This window comes from Anneissia japonica, unplaced genomic scaffold, assembly GCF_011630105.1.
Source record: "Anneissia japonica isolate Jap-2015-1 unplaced genomic scaffold, ASM1163010v1 scaffold287726_len2788222_cov184, whole genome shotgun sequence".
NCBI lineage: Eukaryota > Metazoa > Echinodermata > Crinoidea > Comatulida > Comatulidae > Anneissia > Anneissia japonica.
This window is the reverse complement of record NW_022705125.1, coordinates 596,805-620,597: the sequence shown is the minus strand read 5'-3', so window position 1 is coordinate 620,597 and position 23,793 is coordinate 596,805. Positions and strand designations below refer to the sequence as shown.

Here is a 23,793-nt window from a genome sequence, read left to right as displayed (position 1 = left end):
ATAAAAGCAATAAAAGTACTACATCAATAATGTTCAATGGAAATGCTTACAATGTACACATTGCTTACCGACAGATAACTTTTAAAAGGACCTGTATCCGGTTCTACGTACTTCTGAACTTGTATTAATAAACTCCATTTCCGGAAAAAGTCTTTCGATATTAATTCATGGCGTAAGTTTAGTATGCTTATTCGTCAAAACAATTTTCGTCAGCTTTTGGATTTTGATGCGCTAGTTATAATCTCTAATAAAGTAATGCTCAATTTTCATTACAGACAATACAGACAATGACTTTCTGATCCTAATAACTTGTGACATAAATCAATACCGTATACCTTAAAATGAAAGGACACGCAATTGTGTAAAGTCCACAATTATTGTAGACGTACATCAAGTCTTGAAAAAAGATGACAGGCGAAATTTGACAGCTTGGTAGGCTTATACGTTACGGTACCAAATCTGTTAATTTGTGTATAAAAACAATAAAAGTAGGCTTAACTACAAAAACAATAAATGTGTATGAAAACAATAACAATAATTATAATAAACGATATTGTTAACGATAGCACACGAACTAAATTTTGGACTTTACTGACAGAAAAGGTAGGCCTAATGAGAAGAAGAATTAAAAGAGAAAAAATACAGAAAAGAAAAAGAAAAAGAAGATTAATAGTAAAAATTGAAAAGGGGAAAAGGAAAGGATGTCAAAAAATCAAAATAATGGAAAATGATAAGAAAGAATTCAAGTAAAAGAATCTAGAAAAATGGGAATTGAAAATGAAAATTAAAGGACTCGAAAAAGAAAGGAAAACAAACTACTGTAATAATAGAAAAATTAATTCATTATTACAATAAAAATACAATAATATTCTTAATAAATTAAAATAAAATTAAGCCTCAGTATGTAGGCCTATTATTTTTTGACAAAACAAGAAAAAGCAGAAACAAAAGTAAACACAGTCATTTTGTCAAAACTCACTGCACTGCACATCAGAATAGCATGCTAGACAAACGGTATTGTTGTACTGTTATTATTATTAAGACAAATTAAAGAGACCAAGAAAATATAAGAAGTCAAATAGATTTATTCACCAAAACACAGATAGGCCTAGTAATAAAAATATTCTTTCGAATGTTAAAGGAAAAATGCATAATATTTGAAACCGCTGCAGGTAACCAAAAATACCTTCACATGAATATGTGGAAGTATAGGTCTACATAAATGCCTAAATTATATTTTAACATCAAAACCCTGTTATTTAAAAAAAAAAAAATTATAGATTGAGGTTTACTTTTGTCTAATTTCAAATAGGCCTATATAGGAAATTTTTAATTTTGACTGGGATCCCGGGGATCCCAGCCAGTGCTAGCACCGAGATGTAACAGATGTATTTCCCGCCTAAGTCTCATACAAGGATTATTCGAGGCGCCGAGGGATCAGACTATAAATAAAATCCGACCCTGGCCGGGTTTGAACCGGGGTTTTCAGCGCAAGAAAGCATCAGCTCAATATTATATATTAATGTGCGACACCCAAACTTAATTAAAAAAAACCTTGATTTGAAGACATGCGCAATAATACGTTCTGATTAGTCATTTGTGATTAAGACGACAAGAATACGTTCATGTATAAACGCGAATATGCCTACCTTTTATAGTGTTAATAACTCTTATAATCTTATAATTATAAACGTGGTTTCGATAAAAAGTAGTCACCAATAGCAAGACAACATTGCGTTACGACAATAAATACATTAGAAATAATAGCGAATATCATATACCTTCACCGGATACAAACCTTTGTCACCTTAGTTTTATCAGACACAATTTGGCTTTTATACGTAACAACAAACGAACATTTTTTTATTCTTTATCGAGTCACTAATTAGCGAATATATAATACACGTTCATTAGTTCCAGAGCATTACCATCACCGTAGTTACATTAGGCAATAAACCAACAACAATCTTTTTAAAACCAGGAATAGTTACCATATAGTGAAGTATGCTTTTCAGACGACACTAAAACATTCTGAATAATTGCGAATACATCTTTTTCAAGCGTACCGCCATAGTTGCAGTAAGCAGTAGGTCTACATGTTACAATAAATAATCACAATATATTTCTTTAAAACTCTCCCCTAGTCCTATGAAACAGCAAAGAACCCCCTTTCTTTCACCAAGAAGAATCCCAAGCCCCATTGAAGAAAACTAAATCAGGTGATTTTAATATCAATTTATTGCTCTATGTCATGAGCATGAAAAAAACAAAAGAAAGAAACACTTTGCCAAATCTTAAAACGTTTCCCAGTTTCCTTAGAATAATAATAATTAAAAAAAAATCAAATGATCATTTCAACTGGAATTATAAATGCACTTTACAAATGTCGTTTAAGCGTGCAAACTCATAAAAATTTCCGAAAATCTCCCCAAGCAGCCACCAACCAGAAGACAACCCATTACTACCATCACCAAGTCTATTGCAATGTATGTTTTGTACTTATAATGTATGCGTTATAAGACATGTACATCTGCCAATGCCATTAAAGTAATGGATTGTAGGCGTTGCCAGAATTTTCAGGTTCAGAGTTCAAAAGATTCACAACATCTGAAAATCAGAAAAAATATAATTATTAGGCCTATTATTATTGTATATAACAGGAACAACAACAATATTAATAATAATAATCAATAGACTGATCATCTTATATTTCAAATGAAATCCATAATAAAAAAGAAAACAAAAACAAAAAGTGCTCTACGGGTCGATTAAATGGAAATGTACTTACCCATGCACGTTCCATGACCTAGAATTGGAAGAGGGGTAAGACTAACACGCTTCCTGTCGCAGTTTGTGTTCTCGTAGAAGCACCTGTAAAATGTTTAAAACTCATAATAAGTATTCTTGTTCATTATCATTGTAACTAATATGTATATTTGTATTATTAATTTATCATTCTTAATATTTCTATCATCATTGTCATTGGTAATCGTCATCGTCATGATTATTTTCATCGTTGTCAGTATCATTTGGTACTAATTTATTATTATTATCATTATTATTATTATTATTATTATTATTATTATTATTATTATTATTATTATTATACCATTGGTCATACTACTACTACATTATTATTTATTATTATTATTATTATTATTATTATTATTATTATTATTATTATTATTATTATGTTATTTTAATTATTTCGTGCACCTTTGGTATCAACTACTTTATTTTTATAATATTATTAGGCCTACTAATAATTTATATAATAAAATGGTTAGGTTAGGACATTTATTATCATTTCTGCTTATGTCATCCACAAAAAAAAAACTAATACGAAGCTGTGGTTACCTGTTTGGAAACTCTACGTTTCCCTCAGCACAAATTGGTCTTGTGAGGGATGAGGAGCAGTCGAACACCTTACAGATACACGTGGGGATATCGTTCACTAATTCACATCGTTCGTACGTTTCGCAAGACATGTGTGGGCTATTGCAAGCATCTGAAATACAAGGTACAAGCCAACAAACAATTGTTATTCAGATACTCTAAATACAAAACCTTATAAACTAGCGTTGACTTATTACATGTTTATTTAATGTACTGTAAATAGAATCGTATGTGGTTCTTTTCTATGTATATAATCGGATGAATTTCTCTAACAAATATAGCCATGATTTATTCTGTTAGGTTAAATAGTAATAAAAAATAATAATATCTCGAATTTATATATCGCCAATTCCAAACAAGATCAAAGGCGCAACATGTGAATAGCCACAGGGAAACAAATAGGTCTTAAGCTGTGACTTAAAGTTACAAATAGAATTGGAAGAAGGTACGTTATTTGGAAGCTGATTCCAGAAAAAGGCAGAAGTATTGTGAACGAACCTTGACCGTAGGTTTTGGTACGGTATTTTGATTAATTTTTCTGCATAATGCAATTCGAATAACATTTCTGCGTAATGCAATTCGAATAACATAGCCTATACTACAGACAAACACACATCATTATCTTCATCACCATCATAACCACCACCCATCATTATGATCTTCACCGACATTGTCATTTCTATCCTCATTATCATCAACAGTTACATAATCATAGTTTCCTCAGTCTTCCCCTCTTCCTCATCATCATCTTCATCGTCATCATCACCAGCATCACCATCATCATCGACATCACTGTCTCATCACCATCATCGTAATCGTCATCATCATCATCACCATCATCATCCGTCGTTAATGATACCCATACCATCACATACGCCTTGGCCAGTTTCACTGTCAGGTGCGGTACAAAACAGTCCCGAGTGACAATCGCCGGTGGAGTCGCATGCATGCGATCGCGTATTGCCACACATACAGTAGCAATCATTTTCACTATCGTGAACCATCAGTGCAGGATTCGAGGAATTCTGTGGTGGTTTGCAGTCACACTCCTACAAAACAAGAAATGCTATGACATGAAGTTTGGTTTATGCCTATAGTTCTATCTAATTCTTATGAAAAGGATAACGAATACTGTTACGTCATCAAATTGTTAGACCCTTCCCCTACAGTAGCATATCTGCCACAACGTAGCCGATTCATATCTTTTGCATGAATCAAGGATCAGATTCAGCTCATACAGCATAATATTGTCAAGAATGTTTTAGGCACGAATGACGATAATGATGACGACGTATTCGTATTCATTATCGTTTTCGTAAGGTTGCAAAATCTCTCTAATACCCACTACTACTTGGGGATCGAATTTAACCTTAGTCGCTAAGCACAAGCTTGGTGGTCTACTGGTTATGATGCCACTAGGTTATCTCAAAAGGTAAAACAAATTTTAGTTCTTCATTAAAACAATAAAAAAAAAAAAACCCAACATATTTAACCCTAGTCACTAAACGCAAGCTGGGTCGTCTAGTGGTTATGATGCCACTAGGGCGTCTCAAAAAGTATAAAAAAAGTTGAATTCTTGATTTAAAAAAAAATACAATTTAAAAAAAACCAACAGATTAATACCAAAAATCAATTTTAATTTTACAGCTATTTCACTACAAAAGTTGCTGCCAGAAATTTAAGGGTTTAGATAATTGAAAACAATCTGAATGTGTGCTAAAATGTACCACAAGCATATTAATTAATAATAGGACCTAGTAGAGTAATAATAATTATTACTAGGCCCTATATATAAACCAATTCTATTTCATGTCTCCATATACTGCCATTCAAAAAACGAACCCCCTACACACTTCGAAATAGAGTTCAGATGATCATTTTCCCCTTCGATATAGAATGCAAGATCATTTGAAAGAATCATTTATTAAAGAAGTTTATTAAAATTTAATCAGTCGCATATTGTAATTACACTATTCACTAGCCTACATTCGTTTAGGACAAAAATCACTAAATATGCTGGCAGAAATTTGAGGGTTATATGCAAATTATACACAATATATTAATGGTGTTATTAAATATTGGTTTAAATTAACGAGAAAATATTTTTAAAACTTTAAAACTGGTGTTGAAATTTAAGTAGCAACAATTATACTTACTGAGCATTGTGTAAAATCAAGACTAATGATGTTGCCATTAGCAGTCAGGATGAGGCAGAAGAGAAATATTAACGTTCGCATCTTTAAATTCTATGTTTCTTTGATTTACATGAAGAAACTGCTCCTGTGTCCAACCGTCAGTCTCGACCACAAATGAACGAATTCACTCCTGCGCCAAAAACAGTCCATATGGTGCAGCAATCTTAGCAACAATAACTATTGATCATAAGAGTAAACATCAGATTTCAATTCACAAACACAACTAAAATTGCGAAAATCGATTAGTATTGATGACAAGAATTCAGAAATAAAATCACACGCTGACTGACTTGGTATATACGTGTTTAGAAGTATGTTTTGGAATTAATTCCGACGCAAGAACATTGTTTGCTAAATCGAAAAACTTCGTCCATTCGGAACAGGTGGCTTTTCCTAACGTGTCATCGTAATTTGCAAATCAACTAAACAAATAATATGGATTTTCAGGAGGTACCAATTTTGGTTGAAGTATCTGTAACCTAAAATGTCACGACCGACTAATAGCAAAATAAATAATAAAGTTCTTAACCGTTCTGAATCGACAGAACAAGTGTTTGTCATTGACTACCACAGTAGTTGACAAGCTTCAACAGTGCAAAACGAAAGGAGGACCCTAGGCTAGAGGGGAAAAAATATGTTAGCTGACCTTATATTTCACTTTCACGTTCCTTGTTTTTGTTTTCTATTTTAGTATTAACTATCCGTCTAATTACTTACTTATCTTCTCTTTTACTTTCATTCTATGCTTCCTTAACTTTCCGTGATTCCTATTTACCTACCTTTTCTTTCTTTCGTCTTCCTTTTCCTTTTAACTACCTTTTTTTCCTTCCCCCTTTCTTTCTAATGCCTCCTTATGCATTATTTCTTTAGCTTAAATTACCTTTGTAATATTTCCTTATCTTTCTTCTTTTTCTTTGTTTCCTATGTAACCTTGATTTTTCTTGTATTTACTTTATTTCTTTTCTTTCCTTTTCATTTCTTATGCTTTTTCATACATATCTCATTTTATCTTATCTTATCGTTTCCTTCGTATTCTGATTCTTTCTTTCTTGTCCTTTTCTTTCTTTTTACCATTTCTTAGGTTGCTTTGAATAACCTTTCTTTTTCTTTCTTATAATTCGTTCTTTTCATTCCTTTTTCTTTTTTATATTTACTTTTCTTTTCATTTCTTTCATTTTCTTTCTTTTGGCTTTAGTTCTTTTTTTCTTTTCTTTCATTCTATCTTTCTCACACCTTTCGTAGGTGTTCTTGAATATCGTTTCCTTCTCTTTCTTATGTTTCATTCTTTTCTTTAATTTTTCTTTCTTATATTTTCTGTTCTTATCTTTCTTTCTTTATCCTTCCTTTCATATAATTAATTCCTTTCTTATAATTCCTTCTCATTATTTCCATTTCATTCTTATACCTTTTCATAGGTGCCCTTGAATATTCTTTCATTTTCTTTCTTATTATTCGTTCTTTTCATTCCTTTTTCTTATATTTACTTTTCTTTCTTCTCATTTTATTCTTTTTATTTATTTCATTCTTTCTTTCTATTTTTTCTTGCACCCTTTCATAGGGGTCCTTGAATATCCTTTCCTTTTCTTTCTTATTTCTGTTCTTTTCTTTTCTTTCATATAATTATTCCCTTTCTTAGGACCATTCATATTTTTATTTGCCTTTCCTTTCCTAAGTTCCTTTCTATACTTTCCTTGCTTATACTATATTATTTTACTTTTCCTTAACTTGTCCTTTTCTTTTTTCTCTTTTCCGCTTTCCTTACCTTTTTCCTTTCTTTCCAGTCATTTCATTTCAATTCCTTTTACTTATCTTGGCTTTCTAAGCAGTCAGTCCAAATGTCATGCAGTGAGGGATAAAAAGAAAAGAAAAGACTAAACAACTTTTTAAACACGCAATAGGTCTGCATAAACCGATTTGTATGGAAAAAACTGTACAGGGAAGACTTAATAATAAAATTCTGAATAAATATTTTATTATGGCGAGATATATATAATTACATACATCGTATGTACTGTATAATTAAGAAACGTAATAGAAGAGGGCCAACTACAGTAATCATTAAAGTCACAAGGTCGCTTATCACCAATTGTCATTACGTATGTTGTATCTTTTTTTAGTTCTAGAAAATGAATGAAACAAAACATTAAGTGTCCACTTTTATTTGTTTATAGGAGTCTATGAAATTATTTTCGACATGACAATACTGTTTGCAAATAATTTATTACTGTCATTACACAAAATAAAAGATACAGAGAATAAATACTGTTATGCAATGACTGCAACAAATAACCACGCAAGTATTAAATGGGGGTTCCAGAGTTTAAATTTCCACTTATTATTTGAAGTAGTTTTTTCAAATGATAAACAAATTGCCGATGTAGTAGAAAAACAAATAAATAAAATACTATTGTTACAGTATCTGAAATTGTTCTGTTTATTTTTTTCAGTAATTTTCTGGTTTCAACACAAAGTTTCAAGTAATAGCACCATTGTGATACCCACTCTGCAATGCTAAATCTTCACTACCGAGCTTAAAGAAGTTATAGAAATATTACAAATAAGTTTGTAATTAACCATACTACTGTACATATATTTTTCATAGAAATTTAAAGTCAGAAACCCTTTTATAATAACACTTGCTACTTCGACTTCTTTATCTACTATATACAACTATTTTGTTTCCCTTTAGTTAATGCATGTTATATCTCACCACACAGTCAACAGCCTTTTCAAACTGTATCAGTTTTATTTTATACTAATTAAAAAACAGATCATCATACTCAAGCAATATTGTATTAGCACTAACAACCCAAATATATTATATATACATTTTAGGCATGTGACACAGTGGTAAATACAAAATTAAAATATTGCTAAGTGTTCTAGTCAATGTAACTGATTATTTCTCTCTCCTACCAAAATTGGGATTTTAAACTTAAGAACGGAGGTTTGAACCTTAGCTGTGAATTTCACTTGTGTCCTTGGGCAGGGCACTTTACCTACGACTGCCTCTCTTCAGCTAGGAGTGCAAGTTAGTACCTGGTGGCTTTACACAACATTCGCGGATTTATGCCACAATGTGGTATATTCCATAGATATTTGTTCCAACAATTGGGATAATAATGTGATAAAAATACAGGTCATGATAATACGAGCCTTATAAATCTACCGCTATATTTAGTACTATTAGCGAGCTTTCGAAATGGGCGACGCGGGGAGCTGCGACGGGGGAATTCAGTCAACCATGAACGTCGTACTATGCACTTCCCGTCTCAACATCAAAGCTGTTTCGATTTACAGGACGACTTGCTTTTTTGTATCGCGTGATCAATTATGCAGGCGCCCCCAGCGAGCGTGTATTTATAAAACTCACGTTGCCACACAATGAACGACTTCCCCATGTATTCACATGCGCAGTCGTAGAACGCAGCGTCGTCCAAATCGAAAGCTGCTTATTACCACATAGCTACCTTCAAGGGAAGAATGTATAAGCTTTGTTGTCATTTGTATCTAATTTAGAAAGTGTCAAACTTTCAACAAAGTATATGTCATCCTTTTGATTTTTAAAAACAGGTTTTCTTATATTTTGCCTCATTTTTTCACTGTAGCTGCAGTAGATGTTGTTGGCTGCTGCTGCTGCTGTTGTTGTTGCTGTTCACTATCTAATGTCTTCAGCAATCGGAAGAGACCAGCTGCTTCGCGAATGTGACTAAATTCGATACAGAATGCCTGCATCTCAATAAATAAATCCTGTTAAATATAACAAAATAATACCATAAATATAATTACAATAAAAGGTAAGCTTGCAATATGCTAGTATTTCTGTACCATAGTAGATAAAATGGAAAACTTATTCATTTAACAACAATAGTCTAGGTCACAGGTGGGCAAAGTGCAGCCCGTGGGCCACATGCTGCCCAACAGTGATTTTGTAGCATCCCATGAAAAAAATAAAAACCCTGTCAGGGGCGGATTTAGGGGGCGGGGGACCAGCCCCGGCCTCCCCTTTTGGGAGGTAAAAAAAAAAGAAAAAAAAAGAGAGAAAAAGAAAAGAATGATAGCCCAGAATGCCTAAAATGTTATGTTCGGGCGTCTAGAACACAACAAATTCGCGGGGGCATGCCCCAGACCCCCTACGACACTGTTGTCTCAATCGGCCCAACTTTCGGTCCCCTTCCGCCCCCCCCCCTTTTGGACATTTCTGGATCTGCCCCTGTCTGTGTGTGGCCTGTCAACTATCTTTGGTTAAAAAAACCCTTTTTTACAGCCTGACACATATACCATATAAAAAGTAATGTTAAAACTGATAAAGTGGTATAAAAGCAGTCCATTAAGGATTTTGGAAGCACTGGAAACAATAAAGTTTTGGTGTGGCCCTCAGTGTTAAATCAAAAACTCATTTTGGCCCTCCGACCCATGTTTATGCCCACCCTTGGTCTAGGACATATATTTCCATTTACTCCTACCTTGACATTGATGACTTTGTTTCTAATTAAAGACTGCAGAAAAACACAAACCTGCAAGAAACAAATAAAATAAAGCTTTTTGTAATTGCCTTTGAAGAAAATAAAACATACATTTTAAACTAAGAACAAGCATGACATAAAGTGCATGGAACATAACAACCTAAAAAACCATTACAAAATTAGCAAATTATGTGATGTGCTTTGAGATGTTTTAGTAGGTCCAATATAAATACCAAAAATTATTATTATTATTATTGACAATTTATTAAGGTTTTTGATAGTTAAGCTTTCTAATAGATAATGACACACATTTTGTTGGTTTGTGACATTATCAACCTTTTACTATTTATTTATTATATGTACTGTACATTAATTTTTATTTTTTTATTTTATTCATATTAACCAATGTAACAAGTCACTAACAGGTTAAAATAAATATAAATAATACATTTATGGTTTTATGGTTTATGTAATCTATATAATAGTATAGTGTATCCTTTAAAAAATGTTATTTTATTAATTTATTTTTCATAGCTTTCCTATGTCTAAATGAATAATGGTTTCATGGCTTTTCCAGATTATCTCTTATATCATTGGAACCAACCCTGATAAGAACTCCTTTGCCTTTGGCCCCAATTAGGTGAAACAATTGTACAAGAGGCAGAGACAACTGATTCTCAAATTACTTAGCATTGTCTATCATATCAATAATTATTGACTTTCTTTGAGATCTGAAACTGTTTTGCTAACAATTTGAATAGCAGCAGCTGAGCAAACTAAATCGTTTTAAAACTTTCTCTATCTAGTCATAAAAAAAAATCAATAAACTGACTGAATCCATGAGTATCGCAAAATGAAATGGGTGTAGTCAATTCTGATTGGTTAAAACAATCAATGACATATTATTCCACTCAGTCAGTACAAATTTTATTAAGTGGAAATTAGTTGGAAATGCAATGGCAAAGACACCTGCTGTGTTTCAATGATTAGTGTTGAAGTTACCAGTGACCTCTGTATTATGTACAAATTTCACTTATTATTATAATTATTATTACAGTAGAACCCCTCCTTTGGGACACCCTAATTAAGGGGACACTTGTCTGTGAAACAAGGGGCAATATATCTTTTAACATTACAGCTAACCCCTATTAAGGAAAACCACTATTAAGGGAATGGGGACACTTTTTGAGTGTGCAAAATGGTCAAATCAATACAATTTCCAAAAACCCCTATTAAGGGGACAATTTCACATTTTTGGTTAGGGTCCCCTTAATAGGGGTACCCCTATTCAGGGGACACCCCTATTAAGGAGACACTTTTTTTGGTCCGGAAGGTGTACCCTTGATCAGGGTTCTACTGTATTATTATTATTAGTATCAAAGCCAGGCACACATTGTCTCGTACATTTGTTGTATGACCGTCGATCGTTGAATCTATCTCCATTTTCGGTGAACGCTTGATGACATGATGCTGTCTGCTGGTTGTCGATGGCAGACTTAATTAAAGCGGATTGTCATTAATGGCAGGTCCAGGAATTCGAAATAGGGGAGGTCCTGGGATGGAATTTCACAGATGGAGAGTTTACACCACCTCACCTCCACCATGTTTGGGGCTTAAGCAAGAAAATTTATGATTATGGCACCTCTAGATGGCCAGAAATCGCACTCTCTTATTAATAGGTCCATGTTCAGACCTTAATTTTTTTCTCCATTTTTAAAAATAATTTTTAAGAATTTAGGGGGCCCAGGGAGCTTGGCCACCAACCCCCCCCCCCCTTGAATTTAGTGAAAATAAAGTATTTGCTCAAAACCTACCAATCGTACTAATCGGTTCTGCATGTACTTGTCCTTGATTGTCTCACAAGTTGATATGCAGTTTGAAATGTAAAGATGAACAAACTCTTGTGGCAATTCAACGGCCTGTGGATAAAAACAGAGAATTATGGGATTGCTGCATCTGTCATTGCACCATAACTTGCCTAAAAACATCCAGGAAATAATTTGTAGTTGTGAGATTTGAGCCTTGTGTACATCAGTGTGGAAGCATTTGCCAGATGGTAAACATTAATAATAATAATAATAATAACTAGACATTGCAAATTGCAAGTGAAGTGCTGCGAAGTACAACTGCATAAAATGTTCTTCGAACAAAATTATCTATGCGAGTCAAGTGAAAATAATGAATAATAAAAATATAACAAATAATATGAGCACGACCCATTGTCAGAACAGCGTTGGTACCGTGTACAATAGTGTTTTGCTGCAGTGACATCTCTCTGCTGGCGACTCACTGCTGCTGGCGACTCGCTGCTGCTGGCGAATCGATCTGTGCATGTGTATAAAATGGTATTTATTTCCGAAAACACTATGCCAGTCAAGCGTCGCCTAAATGTAATAATTAGCACGTTGAAATAGGCTAGTAAATAAGTTTAACTGGGTTCGTAAATAATATTGGCCTCAAAATATTGTGGCTGAGACATGAGCCGATTAAACGTAGAAATAGGAAACCTAGAAATATAGTAAAAACGCTGAATAGTACTCCAGCATGCCGACGTTGGTACGAGTAGGTTAGTCTACAAACGTCGCCTAAAGTAATTGATTTTACCCGGCAGAACGAAAGAAGGAAACTCCGCATTTCAGTTGTCTTAGGCGATTGTTTTTGACAAACAATGACCTTTCAGAGGTCAAATTGCTGTCAAGAATATGAATTGGCTGCTTCGCAGCAATAATAATAATAATAAATAATAATATCCTGGATTTTTACGATTGGACTTGGATTGGAAACTCACCCCGCCATTGTATGCTAGTCAAGTTTTTGTTTTTTATGTTATTGCTTTTGGTGGTGGTGTTTTTGTAACTCCTGTACTTTTATTTTTGTAGTTTCTAATTATAATTGATTCTTGACTTGCACGTATTTTTTATGTACCTGGTGTATTTTTGTGTTATGTTTGTATGTAATTGTTAGAGTTTTCTTGTTTTCATGTGCAATTTTTATATTTTTGATATATATTTGAACTGCAATTGATATTTTTGATATTGAATTCTTTATTATAATATTATCTTTAATATCTTTATTGTAAATAAAATTTGTTGTAAAATAATTATACTTTATATCAACATCCAATTCAATATGTTGTAAATGAAATTCTTCATAATACTGTAACTATAATTTTAATTAATTTTTAAAATATTTTTATATATCATATTTAAATTATGTAATGAGTAGATGCGTTACAATTTCCTTACATTTGTAATTTGATGTTTGTTGGTGTTGATGTGTATGTGTTTTTGCCAGATTCAAGAAACATTTCTGTTTATGTATTTTTATATGTGAATAGACTAATAAAGCTTATCTTAACTTATCTTATTATTTTCAATTTCAAGTGAACATAACTGACCACCAACGCTGTGCGAATATACTCACTTAAGGTTTATGCACATTATAGGATGAAGATGATGATGATGAATTAATGATAAAAAGGTTACAATGTTTAACAGTTTAAAAGTTTAATGATGAAGGTGATGAAAATGGAGAATATTGATAATGTGATGATGGTGATAATGACACTAGTATAGGCTGGGTTCCAGGCACTAATTTTGGGTTACTCAGTCTTCATTGCGCTAAGTGCGCACCACACCTAATTAAATTGGCATGCCATACTCGATTTGTTTTTCTTTTTCTTTTTTTCAGATTAGGGCCTGGGAAAACACTGCCTGATCATTCATGTGTACGATTTCCCACATCAAATTCTATGTGGGAAATCGTATGCATGACTGATTTTGTAAATCATGTGATTGGCTATCTTCATGCATATTAATTAATCTTGATAATTTTCAAATGGAAGATGTCTTGAATGGGTGGCTAAGCTAGGCCAGCTCCCTTTTTTGCCTACCTACTATAAGTAAAACAGTTTAGTATTGGCTTGCTGAACGACATGGACTGATATAAATAACCGTATAATTTGAGATAACCCTGCTCCCCGCTAAGCTAGACAGATTTAGGCTTACTAGGTAGAATAGAACATTGTTAAAAATGTAATGTATTAAGTAAGCACTTAAAAATAGAACCAACCAAGCCTCTCTCAATTGCATTCTATAGAGGCCTGGACCATCCTCCTGAAAAGTGGTGTTGTATTTATAATATGGGCCATCTAGCCTAAGCTCAATTCGTCTTAGCTATTGCCCACTTGTAGTACAGTTCTAGGGTCTATTCTACATATTTCAGGTCCGTTTTATTAGGAAGGACTATTTTTAGCCTTGCCTAACTAGTCGAAGCGAGTGACTCAGTTTCAGTATATGATCAAAGCTCCGAAAATGTGAGCACTGTGATTGGCTGAAATTGTTTATTTGGGTCCGAACATTTATCCAAATACGGAATAAAAGATTATGTCATTTTTATGGCATCCGGGTCACTTATTTCGTCTGTAAATTAACTTGCTGGTTGGTGGCGCTGTCCACAATGAAAAAAAAAATAATAAGGGACAGGTAAAAATAGATTACAATGATGCTGCCTATAATGACAATAAAAGCGGTTAAAGATTGTCACAGTGATGAATAGGTTTCCAATAAATGTTCTGAAATGACCTGCAATGACCTGCTTTAAGCTCTGTCCACACTATCAAATTTGATGTGACAAATTTGTGTCATGTGTCCATATATGGGCATGATGATGTCATACTACACCCAAAAATGGGCATTTGAACAATTATTTGACAAGCAAATGTTTGAAAGCAATGAACTCCTTTAGACTCACATTGGTTAATCTGTTGACGACCTCCATTGAATGCAATGACATTTCCATGTTGACAAGTACAGAGAAATACTCTGTAATCTGATTTGACTGCATCAACTTAAGGAGTACTTCAATAGCTATCAAGGGATTATTTTCCACCAAGTTGGGTAGCTAAAAATAAGAATGGTTTATAGACATAATGATGTATATTCTACATAAAAGTATTGTTGTATTTTCTAGTATATTTCAAAATTTATAAAAACATTTTACTTTATAATATGTTCAAACATTTTCAAAAACAAAATGCAAATTCGATAAATAATGCATTTTTTTTTAATCAATTCATAATTATGTACCTGTATAATGACTTTGATATCATCAAAATTCATAGCATTTCACAACCAATAATTATGTAAAGTATAGTATTTTTTATAATATATTATCATTATTATCATTCTAGAGTGCTGGTGGAGAATGGCGACCACTTAAGGCCAACTCAGGCAGTGTGATATGATGCATCCTAACATGATTTGTTGACACATCAGATCTATGCGAGTGTTCTCCCAATAGAAACATTTTTACTGGTAAATTTGTCCATATAAAGCCAGCTAAGGGCGCACATCGTGAGGTATCGCCTCTTTTAAGCGGAATTCAATGGCTTCAAAAAACAATACATATGATCATAGCCTAGGCCTGGACTGGAATGATGTTCAATTATTGAAAGAAGGCCAGCCTAAACTACCCAGGCCTAATAAGTGCTTTTTTTATTCTACCAACAATTCTACCATAATTCTTAGGTCTGCATCGGGAACAGTCCCATTATATGATATTAAACATGTTTAATTTTCTCACGACGACCGAAGACTGTTCTCTACAATAAATCGTGTCGACATCACTGTCTAAGTTGGTTTTTCATTTTGTTGTGTCGGTGTGTCATTACTTTTTAACACATTTTGTATTTTTATTAAGTCATAGAAGCTTTCAGTATTCATGCACAACATAATAATTCATTGCACAACATGCTGCGGCACATTCACGCACAACAACTAATATAATAGGCTCATCATCATTTAATACAGTAAATACCTTAGCTGGTGTCAATCCAATGTGATACACTAACTTCGGGTCTTTCTCCAGCTCTTGCAGAAGTTGTTGCTGTTGGGGGACAGTCAATGCACCGGAAAACGCTTTGCTCATTAACCTTTTGACCTCATGTCCTGCAGTGTTACTCACGCACATTGTTGAATCCCACATCACTTTGATATCAGTTTCAACTGGGTTCATCCATACTAACTAAACAAATGAAGAAACTTATTATTTTAGTTAGACATAATTATAAGACATACAAATATAAGCAATTGGTATAGTAATATCATATACACTAGAGAAAAATTGGAACACAAAGAAGCAACTAGTGCATGAAAAGCAGTATATAGAGTACCACATCACACTGCTTAGTTACAGAGCAACTACAAGTGGCATAACAATGAGTTGTTGGCATGTGGGGAAAAGTGTATTGGGCCCATGAATGTTCAGTAAAGTATTCGCTAACCTAAGAACATTATAAACATTAAGGCTGAAAAGACATGGAAGGCAATGTCAGTATTGTTATTAAAGAATACACAGTAGTTATATTAAGTGACTATAAAAAGCAGATTCAACTTTCATTTCACACACTCCAGGTCCTCTTTGAACTGGGGGAACCCTGGGACTTCACTCCCCCCCCCCCACCACCAAGAGCCAAGGCGTTATGCCAATGCTAACTACTTACCAAGCTCAGTGCAAGGCATGGCTACTGTAGATTAGCATTATTGTTGAGCACTCCAAAACACAACAACTTGGGTGGCGTTTCTCACTAACTAAAGGGTGTCACATATTGTTGTGACGTCATTAACCTATCTTAGTAGATTGTCTGTCTTCATACCTCATCTTCACAAACATGCAAAGGGGGCGGCAAACGTATAAATTCAGGTTGAAAATATTTCTCCATTGGTGCATTTGGCCCACTGCCAAGGTTTTCAAGGACATTTGCTGCTTCTTTAAGATCAACTTCAGCACTGAAAACAATAATGAGGAACATTATATTTTTGGGTCCTTCTTGTTAACAAAATTTTAAAAGCGTCCAGCATCTCCAGTTTTGAACAGACATGTAAGAAATTTTGTACACATAAACTATAGGTGATTTCTGACAAGTGTTCATCGCACCTTTTTTAAGTTTGACCCCAGGATTCCCCTACACCTACAATACAAAAAAGGGGTTTCAGCAAGGACTGTACACTATTAGGGCACGTCACATGGATGTGTGGTCGGTTAAGGATGTGTTCTAAAGAACTTAAGTTTGAATCGCGTCTTGATATTCATTTTTTTTTAATTAAATTTTTTTCAATTTTAGGATATTTTAATTTTGTACAAATGAATATTCTAAATAATATTTTTTTTGTACAAATAAACATCCTAATTACTTATAAAATTTTATCTTATTAGCTCTTCCAAAAAACCCAATATAATAACTTGCGCCTGTACCGAATCTAAACATGGAGGAACACACAGACCAGTGAGAGTGCGCTCTTGTTCATGAAAACCTGTCTAAAAAATATGCCATTTGTATAACAAAAAGAGGTCATGTTGGGTGTAGGAATTCCATTTTTTACCCTCAGAGTTCTTTCATATCAATGTTTTGCATAATGTTGTAAACATGCACAATTCCAATGTCATGTATGTGCAGCGGCTTCAAGTCTCCCGCATGTTGCGGGAGTCTCCCAGAAACTGGGAAGGCACCTGCACTCCTACAAACAAGCAAGGATATCCCGGAATATAACCCATCTCCTGCATATTCACGAAATTTGCATGTTTTTAGAAAAGCTCATTGATAAAACAGATCTAACAGAGTAGTACTGCTGACAAAAAAAAAATACTTTAAACTTCAAACAAACATTTTGGACTTCTGACTATAAATTACCTGACGTCAGGATCTGGATCACTCATTATACAAGGAACGGCTACCTTACTAACTTGAGGGAGCTCAGAGTGCTTCCGTGCCAATGCTAACTGCAACTCACTTATATCTATAATTGGAGCATTCGGGCCTAAATCCATTGCAACGATCTGTCTTGGAACTTTCTTGAAAAGCTGCAAATACAAAATATGCCCAAAAATTGTTACAATTAGGTGTCATAAAAAAACATTGAAGATATCAATGTAATTAGTAAAAAACATACAATAAATACAGTAATACCTCTCTCGATGGAGATGTTACATCCAGAATTTGCGAAAGAAAGTACTTTTCAGATTGACTGATTGGAGGCATAAGATTGAGACCATTGTGAGCATCCTCCAAGTTACCCTACAAGACAAAAAAAAAATAAATGAGATATTTGGCTCGGTGGTCTAGTGGTTAAGACACCAGGCTAGTTATCTGTAGGTCGTGGGTTTGATTTCCACCTGATTAACTTGTGAGATTTTTTTCACAAGCAACTGGGAATGTACTGAGTATTCAGTGAAACACATCAAGTAGGGCAAAACATTACTCCTATGAGATATTTTTGTGCTATTCTTCTTGTTTGTAGTAATAAATTGTCTTGTTTTCTTTTTATCACAGATACATTTGTTTATTTACATAATGTATACATTTACTGATCATTGTAATAATTACATTATTTTGTTATAATCATTTAAATTTAAAAAACTCATTTCTTCTATCCATTATCTCGTAATACATTTACTTTACAATAAATTATTATTTTTGTCATGGCCATCATAGACATTATTATTATTATTAAAAATCTACTTAATTCAAATGGATGATTATTTGTTTATAAAATTCTTTCTTAGAATATTACCAGCAGGTGTACAAAAATTGGAGCAAATGGGTTAGAGCCAATGGGCTCATTGCGGTACATCTCCCATAGTAAGAACAGAGCTGTCAAACGCTGAGGACCAGTCGGTAGGAAGTCAGGATTGTGAAGAAGTAGAACCTTTTTGGAATAGAAAGGAAAAAAAAGAGTTAGATGATTGAATGACATATTCACCACACCTTATTAGTTTATTGTCAAGTCATCATGGTTTTTGTTTTATTATTTATGCACAAAATGTGCTGTATGTATAAGGCCAAAAAAAAAAAAATCTTGTGTTGGCCACTTTTTGGGAAAATCCAAAAAATGGGTGGGTCGGTAGGAAAAGTTTTGTTTTTTTTTACCACCATAAATGTGTTTACAGCTAAAAAGTAAAAAATACTGTGAAGAATGCAACAAATTTTGAACCTTTTCGTCATAAAGATCTTTAAATGATGCGTCTAAAGCAAAACGATCGTATAACATTGTCGCATCGCATGCCGTCCAACAAAATAGGCCACTCACCAGAAATGTTCCAACATTAAAATGCTCTGACTTGGGAAAAGCTTCATGAAAGGCATGTGCTAGATTCTCAAATGAAGTGTTATTGACAGACTCTTCACTCAAAATGCTGAGAAATCAAAGTAATTATTTGATTAATTAATAAAAAATTCATTGCAAAAGTCTTAAAATATCCATAGTAAATACAACATTTCCGTAGCACCTAATAATTTGTCATGAACGCAAAATATGGGTTGCTTAAATTACAAGTACAGGATAATAACAGCTGTTGAATTTCAAACAAAGAGGGACAGGATGAAGATTTACAGGCCAATTTTTTTTTATAGTTTTCACAATAATTCATCAGTAATTTTACAGTTGTCTAAGGACAATGTAATCAAAGATCCTGATGGAAAAGTCATTTGTTCTAGACCTATTTATTTATTGGTCTAGGCCTATGAAAAATTTTGTAGTATTTTTGTCTATTTTTGTATGTCTGTAATTAGGCAAAATCTCTGTAGCAACTACGGAAGTTCCATAGTACTTGAGAAGTCTGCATATACCTGTTGTTTACAGTTCGAGTTTGTCGATAAGCATATCCCTGCAAAGTTTGCAAACTGTGCAAGAAGAATCCAGAGTTTTAAAATACAAGGACTATTTGCAAACTGTGCAACGAAAGTTTATGCAAACTTCAAATGATCAACTGCTCATTTAATCATATGAGCAGTATTGCTGATGAGTGGCCTCATGACAGGTCTTACTACTGGTTAGATTAAAGAGATTTGCGGTCAGAGTTAGGAGCCAACTCGCCCCCCCCCCCAGCAAAAAACTTGTCCATTGCAACTCACTGGTGAATGTACAAAGACAAAGTCGCTCCCTGCAAACTTTCCCCCTGCAAACTCTGCCACCCACAAACTTGTTTTATATACATACATTACATTACATTTAGTGCTATTTCATTAAGATAAAAGCACTTTTCATTTTTTTTTTTTTTGTATTTTAACACATAATTACTGTATATAATTACTCTATGTATTGCATTACTGTATTCAAAAAAACTAAATGTATTTTTTTCAATTTATTGTTGAATTTTTCTTTATACTTATTATCTAGGGCCTAGGCCTACTTCTCATTCTTATTTTTGTACTAGGGCCTGCGGCATAATTCTGGGGCCGGGGGCCCTCTTAGATTGGGGGACCCCTCCAGGGTCTTGGCTTGCCAATTCCATTGTGGGTTTTTAGATTTTCTCGTGTTTTAATCATGTTTTTTTCATTGTATTCTAAATGTTTTTAACGCCGAAAAATGGGCTTTCGCAGATGGAGGGCAACCATGGTGGGGCTGAGGTAAGAGAATTTATGATTATGGAACTTCTAGATGGACGAAAATGACACTCACAGACATTTGAATAATATTATAAGTTTCTTTTTATCTCCATTTTAAATTTTTTTTAACAGATTTTGGTTGGAACCCAGACCTGTCACCACCCACTTTAATGCAACTGGATATAATATGACAGTTTCCACACAGTCGATTTCAGAGACACATTATGCTGTACAGTATCAAGAAAGCCCTTTTGGGTCAAGGCGCTAGATCGAAGATCATATGTTGTTAGGGGCCCCGTGCCCCCTAATTGTCTGGGATCTGTGGACGAGAGCACATACTGTAGCACACAGTAGGCGTTACGCCACTAGTGCCACTGACTAGGCATACCTAGGATTATGTATTATTATGTTGTTTTAATCTTGGTTTTTGCTAATATTTGTTCTTTTGCCTTGGCGATCCCAATACAATAGTGTTTTAAATTTTTGGTAATCCAGCTTGGAGTGCCAGCTTTTTGTTGTATTTATCTTAATAAATCCTGAAATGTAAGCCTAATAACATTAAAAAAAAATAATAATATGATGCTGTAGCGATGACAGTTACAAAGCATTAAAAATAAATTGCGACTTTGTTAAGGGGGAGGGGGAAGTTCGCAAAGGGCGAGTTGACTGGTGATGCATGGGATAGGCCTAGCATAGCCCTAGGTATATGGCCTTCGCGCCCCTTTCTATCTGTTCACCGGTCTTATCTCTAAACCACTGGCTGGGCCTAGCGTACTTCAGTTTGATTTACCAGCGTTTTTAAGATCAGAATGAAAAAAAAACGTTATGCTTAGCTAAGGAAACTCACTTCAAAATAGTAGTTACTTCTTTTGTTGAACGAGACATCATGGGAGGATAAAAAGGCAAGCACACATGTGCAAAAATAGCCAAATTTTTTAATGCGTAAAACTCATCGTCGCTCTTTTAATATTTTCTTCAATGACGATTTCTCCAATTATTATCGTACATCATCACCATTGCAAGTAAGTGTGTGACGAGGCAACAAACAAAATCCACTCGCAAAATGGCTGCTGCGATGTACCGGTTTCAATTTCAGAAATTACTTTCAGTGACACTGGTAAGTTATAATTGAAATACCATCTAGGCCTAGTGCATCCGTAAACAAATATATTAACAATTTATTTTCGGTTAATTTCACTTTGCTGCGTTTAGCTTGTAGGCTAGCTAAATTACGTTTCTCGATCTAGGCCTAGGCCTAGGGCCTAGGGCTGGGTTAGGGTAGGCATAGGCCCTAGCCTGGTTCTAAAGCCTAAATAATAAGGCTCTAGCTAGCGACTCATCAGGCCCTGTCCTGTCCCTAACCCGGATCAGGAAATACTTACCTAGCCCAATTTTTGTAATCAATGAGTATTATAATTATATTATTAGATCATAGCCCCTATAAATAGGCCCTAGCCTAGACCTTGCCTAAAGTTAAATAAGATAAACAATGCTGTTAAAATAAAGCAATTTCTCAGTTACTTAACAATCATTTGTTTGATATAATATATATTAATGATGAATAGCCTATTTCAGCTGTAGCAAATTTATAATAACTTCAATGGTTAAAAGGAGGGGCTAATTTCTATTAATAGTAGGCAGTGGCTACAGTTACACCAGTTTGAAATGAAGTCTGTATCACCTCTTACTTTAATTCCCATGGCCTAAATGTTAGTAGTGTTGTGTAATATATATTATATATTATTAATAATATTAATTATGCAGTAGGGGCCGGGGGCCTAGTACATTGGATATTTATAAGAAATTCTTAATTTGTATTTCAGAAGTCACCACCAAATGTATGCAGAGCATCCTACAGTACGTCTAAAACTCCAACAGAACCTCCTAAGAAAGTCACAAAACCACAAGCTTCTAAAGGTTAGTTTTGTGATTAAGCATGTGGAAAGATAATACTGTATACCAAATCATTATTGGTCATACAGCTTGCGTGGAATACATTAAGAAAAATGAGTTTCCTGAGTGCTAAATAGGTTTATTCCAAACATATCTAAATACCATATATTTTACGGTGGAGTTCAATACTGTCATTGGTGGGTAAAATTATGTTGAGTCCATGGATACCTTGTTGGTTTGATGCTCTAACAGTCAACATACCATAATATTGTCTGCTGTCTAATGAATGACTTTCTTTTGATTATATTGTATTTATTCATTCAATTAATTTTTTTTTATGCAGGAAAACCAAGTGGCGAATCTCAAGTGACGTCCGGAAACACTTACGAATCAGGCCAATATTATCAACATAATGAATTTACATATTATGATATAGAAAACGATATGCTAAAATCAAGAGTGGGACAACCACCATCACCAAGAGCTGGAGAACACTGTTGATGTGAAATTGAATTACAGAACTGATTACTTTGTCCAAAGCTAGTCAAGGAAATATCTGGATGGATATTGATATTTTTAGACAATAATAGTAAAAAGAATATGTCAGTTTTATTGTGAAATAGAACTATTGTTTACTTTATTATATCTCCGAACTGGCTTTTCTAACTTTGATTTATTGGTTGATCTGCAGTTCAATGTTTAATGCTATAAGTAACACATTCTCTTGGTTGATGAGGCTTCTGAAAATAGTTTAAATCATTGGTCATACATACTTGCGTAGTAATACTGTGCAGTATGTCACTTTAAAAAAAATATCCACCTATACAGGTACAGTATTACTAAAAAAAGAAAATGACTTTACAGAAAGAAAATATCTGAATACTCCTGTATATATAACCACTTGTACATTTATTATTAAATTTCAATCAGTAAAACTGTTACAAAAATACTATTTTTTGTTTTCCATTGTTTGATTATTATTAATGTACAAACACGGTATTACAGTAAAGTATAATTATTGTCTGTCAAAAATAATACCAAACATAACTATTCAGCTGCCATTGAGAGACAGAAAAAAAATGCTGATTTGCATAATTTTTACTATAATTACCTTTAAATATTCTGCCAGCCAATAAAAGCAAAGAGTACAAAATGGCAAGAGGTCTGAATCTTGGGTTCCTTTGAAACGCAATCCTATCTTGAAAGTACTACCAAAATGATCTCCAAAAAAATATATATATATACATATAAAGTGTTTCGCATTAAACGCACGCTGTTAGTAAAGAACACTTGTTCAAATTTCTAACTCTATGTAGTACTGCATTTTGTGTTTTTTATTGCGTGCAAGCATGGAGGTATTATATAATACCTCCTTGGTGGAAGCAAAATCAGGAGTCGGACCTCTTGCCATTATCAAAGATTATAAATAGCAAAAGATAGAGCAGTTTGCGATATAGTG

General features: G+C 33.8%; 3 protein-coding genes across 3 annotated transcripts; 1 reads left to right on the top strand and 2 right to left on the bottom strand.

The window, feature by feature from the left end:
• Positions 1 to 1,838: 1,838 nt before the first annotated feature.
• On the bottom strand, positions 1,839 to 5,721 carry LOC117105360. The gene is made up of 5 exons (XM_033246486.1): positions 5,553 to 5,721; positions 4,262 to 4,445; positions 3,358 to 3,508; positions 2,789 to 2,871; positions 1,839 to 2,607 (listed from the first exon to the last, which is right to left on the bottom strand). Exons 1-5 carry the CDS (start codon positions 5,631 to 5,633, stop codon positions 2,543 to 2,545), a joined length of 564 nt encoding a protein of 187 aa, XP_033102377.1. The 5' UTR covers positions 5,634 to 5,721; the 3' UTR covers positions 1,839 to 2,542.
• Positions 5,722 to 7,540: 1,819 nt separating this feature from the next.
• On the bottom strand, positions 7,541 to 21,425 carry LOC117105359 (CCR4-NOT transcription complex subunit 11-like). The gene is made up of 11 exons (XM_033246484.1): positions 21,289 to 21,425; positions 19,144 to 19,249; positions 18,628 to 18,762; positions 18,024 to 18,131; positions 17,748 to 17,917; positions 16,713 to 16,845; positions 15,875 to 16,081; positions 14,810 to 14,959; positions 11,872 to 11,976; positions 10,058 to 10,108; positions 7,541 to 9,341 (listed from the first exon to the last, which is right to left on the bottom strand). Exons 1-11 carry the CDS (start codon positions 21,327 to 21,329, stop codon positions 9,183 to 9,185), a joined length of 1,365 nt encoding a protein of 454 aa, XP_033102375.1. The 5' UTR covers positions 21,330 to 21,425; the 3' UTR covers positions 7,541 to 9,182.
• LOC117105362 lies at positions 21,368 to 23,487 on the top strand. The gene is made up of 3 exons (XM_033246488.1): positions 21,368 to 21,558; positions 22,265 to 22,358; positions 22,678 to 23,487. The coding sequence occupies exons 1-3, from the start codon at positions 21,505 to 21,507 to the stop codon at positions 22,833 to 22,835; spliced, it is 306 nt and encodes a 101-aa protein (XP_033102379.1). The 5' UTR covers positions 21,368 to 21,504; the 3' UTR covers positions 22,836 to 23,487.
• The last annotated feature ends 306 nt before the right edge of the window (positions 23,488 to 23,793 follow it).

What these genes read in the sequence shown, in the direction of transcription:
- LOC117105360 (XM_033246486.1), bottom strand. Translation starts at nt 5,633, where the DNA reads ATGCGAACGTTAATATTTCTCTTCTGCCTCATCCTGACTGCTAATGGC. An exon ending in TTGATTTTACACAATGCTCA is followed by an intron (nt 4,446 to 5,552) that starts GTAAGTATAATT and finishes CTTGTTTTGTAG; the next exon opens with GAGTGTGACTGCAAACCACC. An exon ending in AGGTCATGGAACGTGCATGG is followed by an intron (nt 2,608 to 2,788) that starts GTAAGTACATTT and finishes TCTGATTTTCAG; the next exon opens with ATGTTGTGAATCTTTTGAAC.
- LOC117105362 (XM_033246488.1), top strand. Translation starts at nt 21,505, where the DNA reads ATGGCTGCTGCGATGTACCGGTTTCAATTTCAGAAATTACTTTCAGTG. An exon ending in AATTACTTTCAGTGACACTG is followed by an intron (nt 21,559 to 22,264) that starts GTAAGTTATAAT and finishes TTTGTATTTCAG; the next exon opens with AAGTCACCACCAAATGTATG. An exon ending in AAAACCACAAGCTTCTAAAG is followed by an intron (nt 22,359 to 22,677) that starts GTTAGTTTTGTG and finishes TTTTTTATGCAG; the next exon opens with GAAAACCAAGTGGCGAATCT.
- LOC117105359 (XM_033246484.1), bottom strand. Translation starts at nt 21,329, where the DNA reads ATGATGTCTCGTTCAACAAAAGAAGTAACTACTATTTTGAA. An exon ending in TGCATGTTTGTGAAGATGAG is followed by an intron (nt 16,082 to 16,712) that starts GTATGAAGACAG and finishes TCATTTGTTTAG; the next exon opens with TTAGTATGGATGAACCCAGT. An exon ending in TCGTCAACAGATTAACCAAT is followed by an intron (nt 11,977 to 14,809) that starts GTGAGTCTAAAG and finishes TTTTATCCACAG; the next exon opens with GCCGTTGAATTGCCACAAGA.